This window comes from Miniopterus schreibersii, assembly GCF_964146895.1.
Source record: "Miniopterus schreibersii genome assembly, chromosome: 3".
Taxonomy (NCBI): Eukaryota; Metazoa; Chordata; class Mammalia; order Chiroptera; family Miniopteridae; genus Miniopterus; species Miniopterus schreibersii.
The window spans coordinates 72457477-72470905 of NC_138103.1; the positions used below are offsets into that span (position 1 = coordinate 72457477).

The window sequence follows — 13429 nt, forward strand, 5'->3', positions numbered from 1 at the left end:
TTTTGATTACATAATAGATGTATTTATACAATAAATAAATAAAAATAAGGGCCACTGCTTTCAAGAGTACAATAAAAAGATACTCTCAATCATTACCTATAAAGGCATGAAGGCTGTTAAGAAAAGGAGGGAAGAAAAGAAGAAATAGGGCAACACACATCTTCAATGTCCAATAATAAGGAAAGGTAAGTGAACCAAGGCATAATCACATGATAAAGATATTGTTATTTTATTTTATTATTACTTTTAATCCTCACCTGAGGATATGTTTTTACTGATTTTTAGAGAAAGGGAGACAGAGAAAAACATCAATGTGAGAGCGAAACATCAATCAATTGCCTCCTTTATGCGCCCCGACGGGGGGATCAAACACACAACCTGGGTAATATGCCCTGACAGGGATCAAAGCTGCAACCTTTTAGTGTACAGACAACGTTCCAATCAACAGAGCCACCCAGCCAGGGCTGTATTCTGCTATTTTATACTCCTGGCAATCACATGGTGGAATATTGTTTATAATATGATGCTGAGGACCCAAAAAATCAAGAGTTGCAGTGCACCTTGGTATTAAGGCAAAACTTGACCTTGGACATTCACCCTTGGAGGCTCTTTTGAATTCATCCTTCAAAGACATCTGTCACCCCACAAACCTGTGTCTTATCAATGGCATTGTGATGGCATGGAGTACTAACACCCTAATAACATTAGTAATACGTAAAAGGCATGTCATTCAGATTTACTTTTAAAATATAAGTATCAGTAAGAACTCTAGGTACAATGTGGATTTAAAAAAATTTCCTTTTGTGCCCAGCCGGGAGTGGCTCAGCGGTTGAGCACTGACCTAGGATCCAGGAGATCGGGGTTCGATTCCCGGTCAGGGCACATGCCCGGGTTGCGGGCTGCAGCCGATCAATGACTCTCTCATCATTGATGTTTCTATTTCTCTCTCTCCCTCTCCCTTCCTCTCTCTGAAATCAATAAAGATATATTTAAAAAAAAAAATTTCCTTTTGTGCTCTACCTATTGTAATTCTAATAGTACGTTTTTTATAAGGTATATTGTATGTATACCACTGGAAGACCAAAATAAAATAAAAATTAATGATTTTTTAATACTGCTGATTCATAAAATAAACAGTAATTAAAAGTCTTCAAACAGTTAATATGGAGATAGATTAATACATATAAAACAAATATTGAGAGTACAATAAATTTAGGAAGCATAGAATATGTATTTTTTCACAAGCAGTAAAGTCTTCCATAACACACAAAACCAATCATAAGTCACCTTCAATTAAAATTAAAAAATGAGGTCCCAAAACCACCATGCTCCTCCACTGATTTCAGCTGAGAAGCTTACTATAATTAGTGAGCAAATGTTCAATAAAATATCCACAGGGTAATCATGCAGCTCACAGTGCTGAAAAATTCTTGTTCTCAACAAGATCTCATTTGAAATCTATCACAATTAAAATAATTATGCCCTAGCTGGTTTGGCTCAATGGTTAGAGCATTGGCCCGCACACTGACGGGTCTAGGGTTTGAGTCAACTCCAGTAGGAGCACATGTGGGAGGCAACCAATTGATGTGTCTCTCTCACATAGATGCTTCTCACCCCCCCCCCCTCCACTCTCTCTGAAAAAGCAATGAATATCCTCAGGTGAGGATTAAAATTAAAATAAAAAAACAAATCTAGCTTATTTTCTGAGTTCTCTTGGAGAAATGACTAAAGCCAAAAAACTGCTTATACTCCTTTCCTTTTTCACTCAACATCATAGTACACTTTGCATACAAAGCAAAAGCATAATCCAGAGATCTCACTACGAACTCAACAATAACAATTGTTTCACTCAATATTTTCCCTTCGGCTATTAAGTAAAATTATTACAGAGGAATGTTTCAGCATTACTGAATAAATTCCTAAGCAATATCCCTCCCCTGGGAATTATTTTTGACCAGAATTAATACTTCTCCTGATGCATTCTAGTCTGATGAAACTTTGTTTTTCCTTTATAATCTCTCAAACTTTCTACTCCTAATACCTAAAAACTTTTGGTTACCTTTTTCTATGGGTTTCTCATTAATTTTACATTTTATCGTCACTCCTGTCGGATGTTTCTATCTGGTTCATTTTCCCTGTCAAGAACTTTTATATCTTGTCTCTCAATAATGTGTGTATATCTTTACTCAATTTCATACTTAAAAATGCAAAGAATATATTAATTTTTACATTTTGTTCTTGATGAAATATAAGACTATGGATAGTGAGATTGGTGAGAACTTACCACTTCTGTGAATTCATTACTTCCCAAATCCAGTCTTTCCAGCTGGGTCAGTCTATTCATGGTTCTGTGCAACAGCGGATTAATAAAGAATTAAGTGTACAAAAATATCAATTACAGGGAAGTTTTCAAGTTAATAGTGTAAAACATTCTTATGTAATGTCTACTGATATATAGGTTTTCACATGTTGACAACATAAAAATAATTTTCTAAGAAGTCATCATTCAGTTATGCCTCACTTAACAACAGGGATACGTTCTGAGAAATGTATTGTTGGGTGATTTTGTTGTTGTTCGAACATCATAAGAGTATTCCTAAACAAATCTAGATGGTTCAGCCTACTACATGCGTAGGCTATATAGTATAGCCTATAGCTCCTAGGAAACAGCCTGTACAGTATGCTACTATACTGAACACTGTAGGTGGCTGTAGCACAATGGTACTTGTGTATCTAAACATAGAAAAGTTACAGCAAAAATATAGTATAAAAGATAATGTGTTTATGTGCATGTGCAGTTCCATCACCTGTGGAAATTTAACATATTAGAAATAGTAAGTAAAATAAAACTAACTTAAATGTTTCTCTGGCTTTTTAGTGAAAAAATATAAAACACATTATAATAGTAATGTTACTGTGTTACGGACCTAACATTAGAGAAAGCTAATTTTCCCCAACCTTTCTATTTTAAATATGCCATTCTATCAATTCTAATTTAATTCATCTCACAAAACCAATTTTCCTCAAAACTGCTTTAACTTAAGATTTACTGAATGTCTGTTCTCAGGTACTATGAGATACTAGTGTTCTACTTCACTTATTCTTATCTTTGTCCAGAAAACGTATAAGCCAATTCTGGTTTGCTTCATAACAAAGCAAAAGTTGTTTCCAGGATCTTTCTCAGGAAAGATTAGATGCTATGATATTTAACTCCTTTGTACATAATGCTGTTACTGGGTGGACATTTCAGAAAAGTAGAGAACTGTGACAAGATAACAGAAAATTCACATGCAGCAATTAAACACTGTATCAACAAGGGAAAGTTACAAAAGAGGGAACAAAAAGAGAAGCAGTGCATCAGAAAAATTCAGTTACAAATGATATGCTTTTAGGAAGTTGTTTTAAAACTGATTTAGGAAAACATGAATGCCACATATATGCAATAAAAAAGAAGAAATACAGCGTAAAGTCCTAAAGTATCTCCATCTTAACTTGTTGTAGCCAGCTAATACTGGCAACTTTGGTCCTACTCCTACAACTCAAAAATATACCTAAGACACACAATTTCATTTTCAAGTCTTTTCATTTAAGATCCAGCTTCCCACTTCAAGGAGAAAGTAGAAACAATATCCCTCAAATTTCCTCCTGTTTACCTCTAAAATTCTTTTGTATATTTAACTCATTTTTATCTTCTCTTCTCCTGTCTCAAAGGAAAAATACAGTCTGTTTTTCTGGCACTGTGCCCTCCTCTATTAAGATGGTATTAAGTTTCACTTAACTACGTGTCTAAACAGCTTTCCCACTACTCTGTCTTTGATCATGGAAAGGTTCACTCACACAGCGTGAATGCGCATGGCTTTAGAGTTTGTGAAGCCTCAAAGGTTTTAGTTATAAGTCTTAAAAAGAAAGCAGAAAAGGACTACATTTGCAAATTTGAAGTTAAGGAGTTAAAATAAGTGAATTCCTTATGATCAGATAGATCATATTAACTGTAGGCTATTTCAGTAAACAATTTACATTTTGATTATTCAAACCTCTTAGAAAACAGTAAAGTTTTTTGTTGTTTTTTTTTTCTTAAACATATCTTTATTGATTTCAGAGAGAGGAAAGGAGGGAGAGAGAGAGAGACAGAAACATCAATGATGAGAGAGTCACTGATCAGCTACCTAGCCCGCAACCCGGGCATGTGCCCTGACTAGGAATCGAACCCCGATCTCCTGGATCCCAGGTCGATGCTCAACCGCTGAGCCACGCCCGGCCGGGTGAAAACAGTAAAGTTTTTAAGTTAAGGAGTCATCAATGCCAAAACCAAATGTAAAATATTTAAACTTTTTTGAATTTTAATATGGATAATAATTCCTACTTTAATTTATGCTCACAACTATCACTATAAACTCCAACCATTCCTGCACTGAACAATTACTAAGCTAATACATAATGTCTTTTGGGAATCAAAACTAGATATGCTCTTTGCCTTCAAAGATTCGTTATTGGGGGGGGTAGAAGTACATGTGCACATGTTACATATGCTGGTCAGGTAGGAAGGGAGTGAAATGTATAAAAAAATTGGACTAGTGTGGTAAATGTCATAACAGATATAAACATGATGCCTGAAGTAGAGTACACAGAACAACTAACTCCTAGGGAACTAAAGATACTGCCCTGAAGAGGTGACAATTAACTCTTGACAAATTGTAACAGGAGTCAGCAAAATTTTCTATAAAGGGCCAGATAGTAAATATTTTAGTCTTTGCATGTAATTTGTTACAACTATTCCACTCTACCACTGTAGAGCAAAAGCAGCCATAAACAATATGTAAATGAATGAATGTGGTTCCAGTGAACTTTATTCACAAAAACAGGCAGTGGGCCAGATGTAACCACAGACTATAGTTTGCTAATGCCTAAACTATAAAAAATGAGCAATGCATTCAGGGCGTTTTAAGACATCTCTGCAATAAATGAACACAGACTACACAGTGTATTTTGAGTTTGTAGACTCGTTTTAGTTTTATTTGCTCTTGGACTGCCATCTCTTTTTGATGTTAGTTTACCAGTAGGGGGCCCTCTACCCCACTTTTAATTTACAACAGACTAAAAAACCAGACAAGGTCTCAGAACTATAGTTATCATGAACTTCACATGAAGACCCTTTGGATCTCTCTAGTGAGTACTATGTAAGAGTTGAACTGGGGCCTTTATTTGGGATTCAAGTGGGTTTTACATACTTGTTATTTTGACTTTTGTCACATAAGACTGTGTTCCAGAGGCTGTGAAATCACTATTAAATGCCAAATACAGATGCATAGATTTTCATGTTGACCACAACTAATTTAAATATGATGACCAAAAATATCAGTCTTTTAAAATAATTTGCACTTTTATTTCAGATATTAAAAAGTTAACATTTTTCTAAGGACCTACAAATTAAAAATTCTAAACTAAATTTTAGAAAGCACAGCACCTTTACTTACTTTGGCAACATTTTCAACTGGTTTTCTCTAAGTTCTAATATCTGGAGTTTAGTTAATCTGCAAAACAGAAAAAACAAATCAAGTATATATGACAAAAAGAATTAACAAGTTAATGTCATAGTCTAAAGTTTTGAAGCAATCAGTATTGTGTAATTACAATGCGCAGAATACAGTATCAAAAATTATACAGGAATATTCAAAGCACAAAATGAATATCCCTAAATATCAAACCTAGAGTACTTCATGTCTATGAAAATACCTCCCAAAATTATTAGATATTTCTGAATAGTAATTCAACTCTAGAGTTGGGCTCTGAGAGGAAACCATAAGGGAACAACACAAAGAGACACGGAAAAGGAAAAATCCGCTAGCACTGTAACGATACACTTTCCAATAAATTTATAGAAAAAAATGAGCAGATAAAGTGGTATAGAGTTGCTAACTAATGCTACAAGAGCAATGATATTACAGTATATAAATGGATCACATCATCACTTATACCTTAAACTGCCACAATATTATGTGTGATGTATATTTCAAAAAATAAAAATAAAAAATAAAAAGTGGTCCAAATGCCAGATATAGAACAGGAATCCAACAAGAATACAACCTTTATACGTGTATGCATGCAGATATACACATATACAAGTATGTATGTATATAAATATATGAAGCATGATAATGCAGCTCCCACAAGACAGTCATTGGACTGCAACAATGCCCAGAATTTTTTTCCTTATTGAAATATAATTGACATTATACTAGTTTTAGGTGTACAATATAATGATTTCAACTTTGAATATATTGCAAAATGGTCACCACCTAAGTTTAGTTAATATTTACCACCATACATAGTCACAAATTTTTTCTTGTGATGAGAAATTTTAAGATATACTCTCTTCGCAATTTTCAGATATACAATACAGTAATTATTAAATATAGAAATCATACTGTACATTACATACCATGATTTATTTATTTATAACTGAAAGTTTGTACCTTTTTATCACCTTCACCCATTTAACCCCCCATCCCCCACACCTACCCACAATAACCACCAATCGATCTGTTATCTGTATCTGTGAGCTTGGAGGTTTGGGTTTTGTTCTTTTTTTAAGTTTCCATATATAAGTGAAATCATATGATATTTGTCTTTAATTTTAGACAAAAAGATGACTATAATATTAACACGTAGTTGGATAGCAGCTTCTCTAGCAATTAATTTAAAAATTATAATAATCTGATACCTAGCAGTGATGCATCTTTTCATTTAAAAAAATTACTCAGGGACTATAACAAGACCAGAAACGTTCAGATATTGGGGGGAGCGAGGGAGCAAGGTGCTGGAACCCAGAAACACATTCTCTTTTCTCCAGAATTTTGATTCTAGTGGAGAAGACAGATAAATCAATAGATCGTTTTCAAATGTGATAAATGCTAAGAATAAAGCATTACTTATTTCAAATATACAGAAATTACCCACATTTACACTCTATTTTTGCATACTTTAAAAACCAATTCAAGTCTTACATTACTTTTCCTTTAAATTTTCATTGCTTATTCTTTACTTGGAAAAATAAATTAAAAGTCAAAATAATTTCTGAAGAAACTATAAAAATCACAATGCTTGGAAATAATTACAAAAGGAAAGCCTATGAAACTGTAATTAACAGTATTACTAAAGCAACTTATAGTTTTATAAACTTTACAGGAGCTAACAAGAGGTTTTAGAAGAAACTATAACTTACCTGCCAAAATTAGCGGGCAAGAACTCAAGGAAAGCATCATTCAGATATAACTGGGTTAGGTTTAACAGCTGAGAAAATCCATCAGGAAGCCTATATAAAATATACCAGAATTTAAATTAAATTCACATACACAATTTCAGTCTCTTATTAAAATCTCACTAAGAATCTGTCTAATCAACACATGTTCTCAACAGATAACAGTCACCTCTCTACTTTTACGAGTGATCTTCAAATTGAAATATGCCTTTTGTAATAACTTACCTGTTTCAATGCTTGTATCTTTATCTCTTTGTTAAAAGGTAGTGAGGCAATATTTGTCCCAAAGATAAAATCTACACAAAATTGCCAACTATTAATGAGCCACAACACACAGAATTTAGGACATAATTATGACACCTGCAGGCACTCTTTAAATTCTCCTTAGGTAACATCGATCCAAAGGACTAGATAAGGAATTCTAAACCTTGACAGTGTTGACTATCGGGGCTGGATAATTCTTTGCTGTGAAGAGGCTGTCTTCTGCACTGTTGGATATCTGGCCTCTACCCACTAGCATCCAGTAGAGTGGCACTGCCTACCACCACAAGCTGTGGGAACCAAAAGTGTCTCCAGAATTTACCAAATAAACCTTTAAGGCAAAATCATCCTCGGTTTAAATTATTTTCAGTTTCAACATCCAACCCCAAAATAATCAAATAAAGATTGTAGAATTTTATAAGCATGAAAGAGAAATAATATAAAAAGCTAAGTGACATTTTAAGGCCATATAAGAACCGTAAGTACTGGCCTGTCTTCCCTCTGGCTTACAACAGAAGTCACAGGTCTAGAATCTGAGGCTAGAGCGACACTTTCAGGTGAGGATAAGACATCGCCTTTGCATGTCTGTCCTGGGCTTTATCAAGTACAAAGCTTTCAGTCTCTGACTTTTCTTTCTCCCCTAGGCCACATTCCTCCACCTTCCACAGTAAGTGAACAAATGTTATGTTTAGAGAAACTCATTAAATATGTTACTGTAATATGTGATAGTTGGTTTCAACTTCCGACTTAGCCACACCAGCCCATGTTTCACTCTGTTCACCTTTTGCTCCACCTGATTCTAAGTTTGCAAAATTTAACAGTTTTGGTACCAGGAAAGTGTTCTGTTTACAGCCGTTACCATCATAAAAGAATATATATGACCTCTGGTATTTGGTACAATCAATACCTGGCTTTTCCCTTCTTGACGGTTCAGCTAACTATTTTCCAAAGTCTGAGTGTGCCACACATTTGATTTACAGGCGAAGACGTTCTTACATTGTGCCAGTAACAGTGAGCAAGGAAACCTGGATTCTAGTCTCATTTCTGACAATAACTACCTGTGGAACCTGGAGCAAAACACTTGCATTATCTGATTGGATGTCAAATTTACCTTTTCAAAATAGGAGGTTATAAAGATTTGAGAGATTCCATTTTAATCTAAAACAAATTTTATATACACTTAAGATTAATACTAAATATTCATTAAAATATAGAAAGTAATATTCTATTACTATTTCATAGTAGTAATATTCTACTACTATTCATAGTTTGATAGTAATTCACAAAAGTAACATAATTCAACAGAGAAGAACTTACTTGGAAATGGGGTTTACACTGGCCTCCACAATTGTTAAAACTTTACAATTTTTTATATTCTCTGGAAATTCCTGTATTCCTAAAAAATGAACAATTAATGATCAAATTAAAAGAACCTATTTCACAAGACAAAATAATGAAATTGGAATAATTAATGTACGCCTTGTAGATTGGAAATTTACCAACTAAGCAAGATCTAGATAAGTTGGTAATGCCCAGGTTAACCAAACAGAACTATGCCACAATAACCTCTTTTCTCCTGCATCTTTTGTTCATTTGCCTCTTTATCACTGCTAATTATCCTGGTTAGTTTTATGTTCCTTTCCTTCTCTTAGCTCTTCTGAAAATTAGTGCCTTCTCTGTGTGATGAAGGGCACAAAATGTAGAACACAGCATTCCGTTTTTCTCACATAAAAAGAGGCATTACTTTTTTATGCTGGGCTGCGGAATGAGCTGGCCCTTTATATATAAAATAACAAAGCTGAAAGCAAAGCTGAAGATAGAGATAGAAAATCTACATCAGATATACCAGTAAATATGCCTAAAGGCAGTTGTAGACCTATACTTTTGTTGAATACCAAAAAAAGTTGTGACAAGTCAAATTACAGTAAAAGTTTTGAAGCAGTTATTTTTATTTCTACAACCTGTCTCAGCAAAAATATAGTAAGAATAATTTGTGAATGAGCAACAATCGGCAGACCAACTTTAAGTAGCACTGTTGTAATCTAGACTAAAGGAATGATAATAACCTTTTAAATATTCTAAAAACTCTGAGTTAGTTAAACTCATTCCTCCAATAACATGATATGATTACTCAACAAGGTTGATACCAGATCATTTAAAAGCCTCTTTCAATTTCATCACTATATGAGTGTAAGTAAGCAAGTTCAGGGTGATAAAAAATAAATGCAAAATCACCAACTGACAAATATACCAACAACTGTTCAGTAAAAACTCATCCATGGATGCTAAAACTAGCTGGAAAAAGTATACTGAGAAACAGAATATTAGTATAGTATCTAAGTTTCTCCCCAAAAGATACTTATTATAAAAGGAAAAGAGTAACTCTACAGTAAAGAAATCTCACAGGCACCACCTTAAATTGCTTCAAAGTTAGCATCACTAGTTAACATCAACATGTGGCACCTAATCTGAGATGTGTTAAAAAGGGATGCAATATCACCAGAGTCATATTCTTGCCGAAAACACACAACCTGGATTTAATCATAAGCAAACATCAAACAAATCCAAATAAGGAAAATTCTTATTGGCCAGTAATCTTCAAAACTGTCAAGGTCAAAAGACAAAGGAAGACTGAAGAACTACCCAGATAAAAGGAGACCCAAGAGACCTGGCTGTGATGAATATCCAAACCTACTACACACACACACACGCACGCACGCACGCATGCACATGCACACACGTGCGTGCACATGCAGGGGAAATCTGAATAGGACTGACAGACTATCAATGTCAATATCCTATACTGTTCTATAATATTGCAAAATGTTACCAGTGGGAGAAACTAGGTAACAAGTATACAGGATCACTCTGTAATGTTTCTTATAACTGCATGTGAATCTATAATTATCTCAATAAAAATTTCAATTAAAAAAATCTGGGCTCAATGATGCCTTAAGGCAAGGTTTTACTATTGTTGTTATTACAAATTCAATTTTCTCTAAGAGTTTTAAGACAATTCATTTTTCTAATTTCAGTTTTAGGAAGATTTACTTTTGTTGGAACTTGTGAAGTTCATCTAAATCTAAAAATCAGAAAATATAAATATTGATGATATCTTATGATATTAACTAATTTTTGTTGGCTGTTACGTTTTCTTAAGTGTGATAACAGTAGTGTTTTCATTCTGAAATACTTACGTATGAAAGGCTGTCTGTGATTGGCTTTAAAATAATCAGAGGTGGCAAAGTAGGAGATACAGATGAAACCACAACATACTGATAAATGTTGAAGCTGGTTGATATGTATACATCAGGTTTATTATATTATCTCTACTTTTGTAAATGTTTGAAATATTCCACTACAAAGGGTCACCAATGTTCAGTCACTAGAATCAGACTCCCAGATAACAGCATTAACAGAAAAGGACTTTATGCACCTATGGTCATCGCAGCATTATTCCAGTGGCCTAGACATGGGAACAAACCTCACTGTAATCTGTTCTCCATACAGATATGACTTGTTAAGATTCCCAATTATAGAATTACCCCTACTTCTTAACAGCATCCCATCGACAGCAAACCCTCATAGTCAAACCCTTTCAAAATCACCAAACAAAAGCCCAAATCCTACAATAAGTTTTTTAACACCCTCTGAGACTCTTGTTCAAACCCCTTGGGTATGGGTTTTTGCCCAATGCATCAAGTAATAAACCAAAATTGTTCAACCACATGTAAATTCCTGGTAATCTCTACTTGGAGGGCATCAATACTGCAATACTCTGTCTGTAGAATGCATGTTAATAGTGGCTACTTACTGTTTCTTCCCTTTAAAGACTATGCTAATAAACAGTACAGAATTTAATACTGATTCTAGTCAAAACAGTGTAAACCAGAAATGCACACTTAAGTGACTGCATTGGCCAGGGGATGATATGATGTATGATTTGGAGCAGGTATAACACAAGGAGTGGTAGGGGTTATGGTAAGGCACAGTGAGTGCACACCCTGTTAGTCTACATTAACAACACACTTGGTAGTGACCAGTGATCACCAGTCCACATAATTTTTAAGTTCCAGGTCAATTCCCACGCCAGAAAGATCTAAGGGTGATTTTCAACCTTTTTCAACTCGCGGCATACATAAACTAATTACTAAAATTCTGCAGCACACACAAAAATATATTTTTTTCTGATCTGACAAAAATATGTATAATTTTGATTCATTCACACTGCATGGCTATAGTTGTGTTGGCTGCTGTCATTTTTTATTTGACATCTGAGGGAAAAGAGGTCAGTACCCAACTAAATAGTCAGCTATTGCACGTTTTAAAAATTCTTGTGGCACACTGAGTGAAAATCACTGATCTAAGCTATTCTTTCTAGTTTCTCTGCCTTATAAGTCCCGTCTTTTTATTCAGTGTGCTCATACAGGAGAATTAATAACTACATAGTCTTCATTTCTTTTAACTCTCCTCCCCACCAGCTTTCCCTGTCTACCACTTTGACAGATGTTTCAATCATCACCATTAGTCTTCTCAAGAAGATAGGCCATTTGAACACAACAGATAATTTCTTTAACACCAGTTGCTATTTGCAATGGCTTGGAATAACAGCTTGGTAAACTATTGCTTTAAAAAGGTAACAATAAAACAAAAAGTTAGAGACAAAAGGGAAGATCAAATTAAGACTCATAATCTAACATTACAGTTTTATCACAGAATGCAAATGATAACACAATGAATTCCTTAAGAAATAATAACAAATATTAATACCTTAACTTTATATACTTCCTATACACAGACTGGTCCAAAATGGGGTTAGCAGTCTCATGAGGCAGGCAGGAAAATGGTAATATTGATAATACAATATATAAACTGAGAATTAGATTACTTCCCCAATATAATGGAAACTATAAACAGAGAAGCAATGATTAGAGTCTAATTCTTATTCCTAAAAAAGTGATTTCATTACTAAACCATACTACCTGGCCAGTTGAAAAGCACTGGAAGAACTATGCAAAAGATTAGAAACTAAGAAAATCTAAAAGCAAACACCTTAAAACAATTGCTTTTAAATAAATTGGGCTTACAGGAATACAAATCCAGTAGGCCACAATGTTTCCCGCCTCCTCCTAGGCAGGGCATACAGCTAGTGAATATGGAAACACTATCTAGCATTATTAAGATATATGAGAATATTATTAGACTGAACTGATATGAACATAAAACGAGAAAACAAAAGAGCTTAGATACAAGATTACATCATCTTATTCAAGATTTAACATCATTAGATGTTATAATAGAGAAAAAATTTAGGGGTAATTCAATTTCCTCACTCAGAACATAAGGTGAAACTCTCATCCATCTCTAAATTAGTAGTCATCTGAATACTAAAAATTTAAATCATTTCAAAATCTGATAAAATAATACTTTCATTTACTTTTTTCTTTTTTTTTACTATGATAATACTTAGCATACAGTAACATTTGTTATGTGGTGGTTTATTTATATTGGGCTATTCTATTCTATCCCTCACTAATTTTGCATTTTTTCATTTTGCAATTATTTCTTGACCACCTACTATGTGCAAGTATTCTAGAAGCTGGGAAAACATTGATGCACCAGAAAGACATTCTGAGGTAGTAATTCCTTCCTCATGCTTCTAGACCTTTCTTGACATTGCTAGTTCTAGAATGCTCTGTGCTACCACTTCCTGTTGCATATTACTTTTTTTAAAGTTTAAATCTTTTCTCTTTATTTTTTAAAATTGTAATTGAATTTATTGGAGTGACATTGGTTAATAAAATGATACAGGTTTTAGGGACTTTTTATTAATTAGTGTACATGAATGCTAGTACATGAACTAATAATCACTCACTTAAATATATGGAGTAAACACACAGAAGTATTTGG

General features: G+C 34.0%; 1 protein-coding gene across 11 annotated transcripts in view; it reads right to left on the reverse strand.

Annotated features, from left to right (window-relative positions):
- Positions 1–13429, reverse strand: part of ERBIN (erbb2 interacting protein) — a 93167-nt gene that overhangs the window by 44081 nt on the left and 35657 nt on the right. For all 11 annotated transcript variants that reach the window (XM_081131386.1, XM_081131384.1, XM_081131380.1 and 8 more), the window contains 4 exons: positions 8837–8915; positions 7223–7312; positions 5475–5531; positions 2285–2348 (listed from right to left, as the gene is read on the reverse strand). In XM_081131386.1, coding sequence (XP_080987512.1) covers positions 2285–2348; positions 5475–5531; positions 7223–7312; positions 8837–8915 — 290 coding nt within the window. The remainder of the gene's footprint in view (positions 1–2284; positions 2349–5474; positions 5532–7222; positions 7313–8836; positions 8916–13429) is intronic.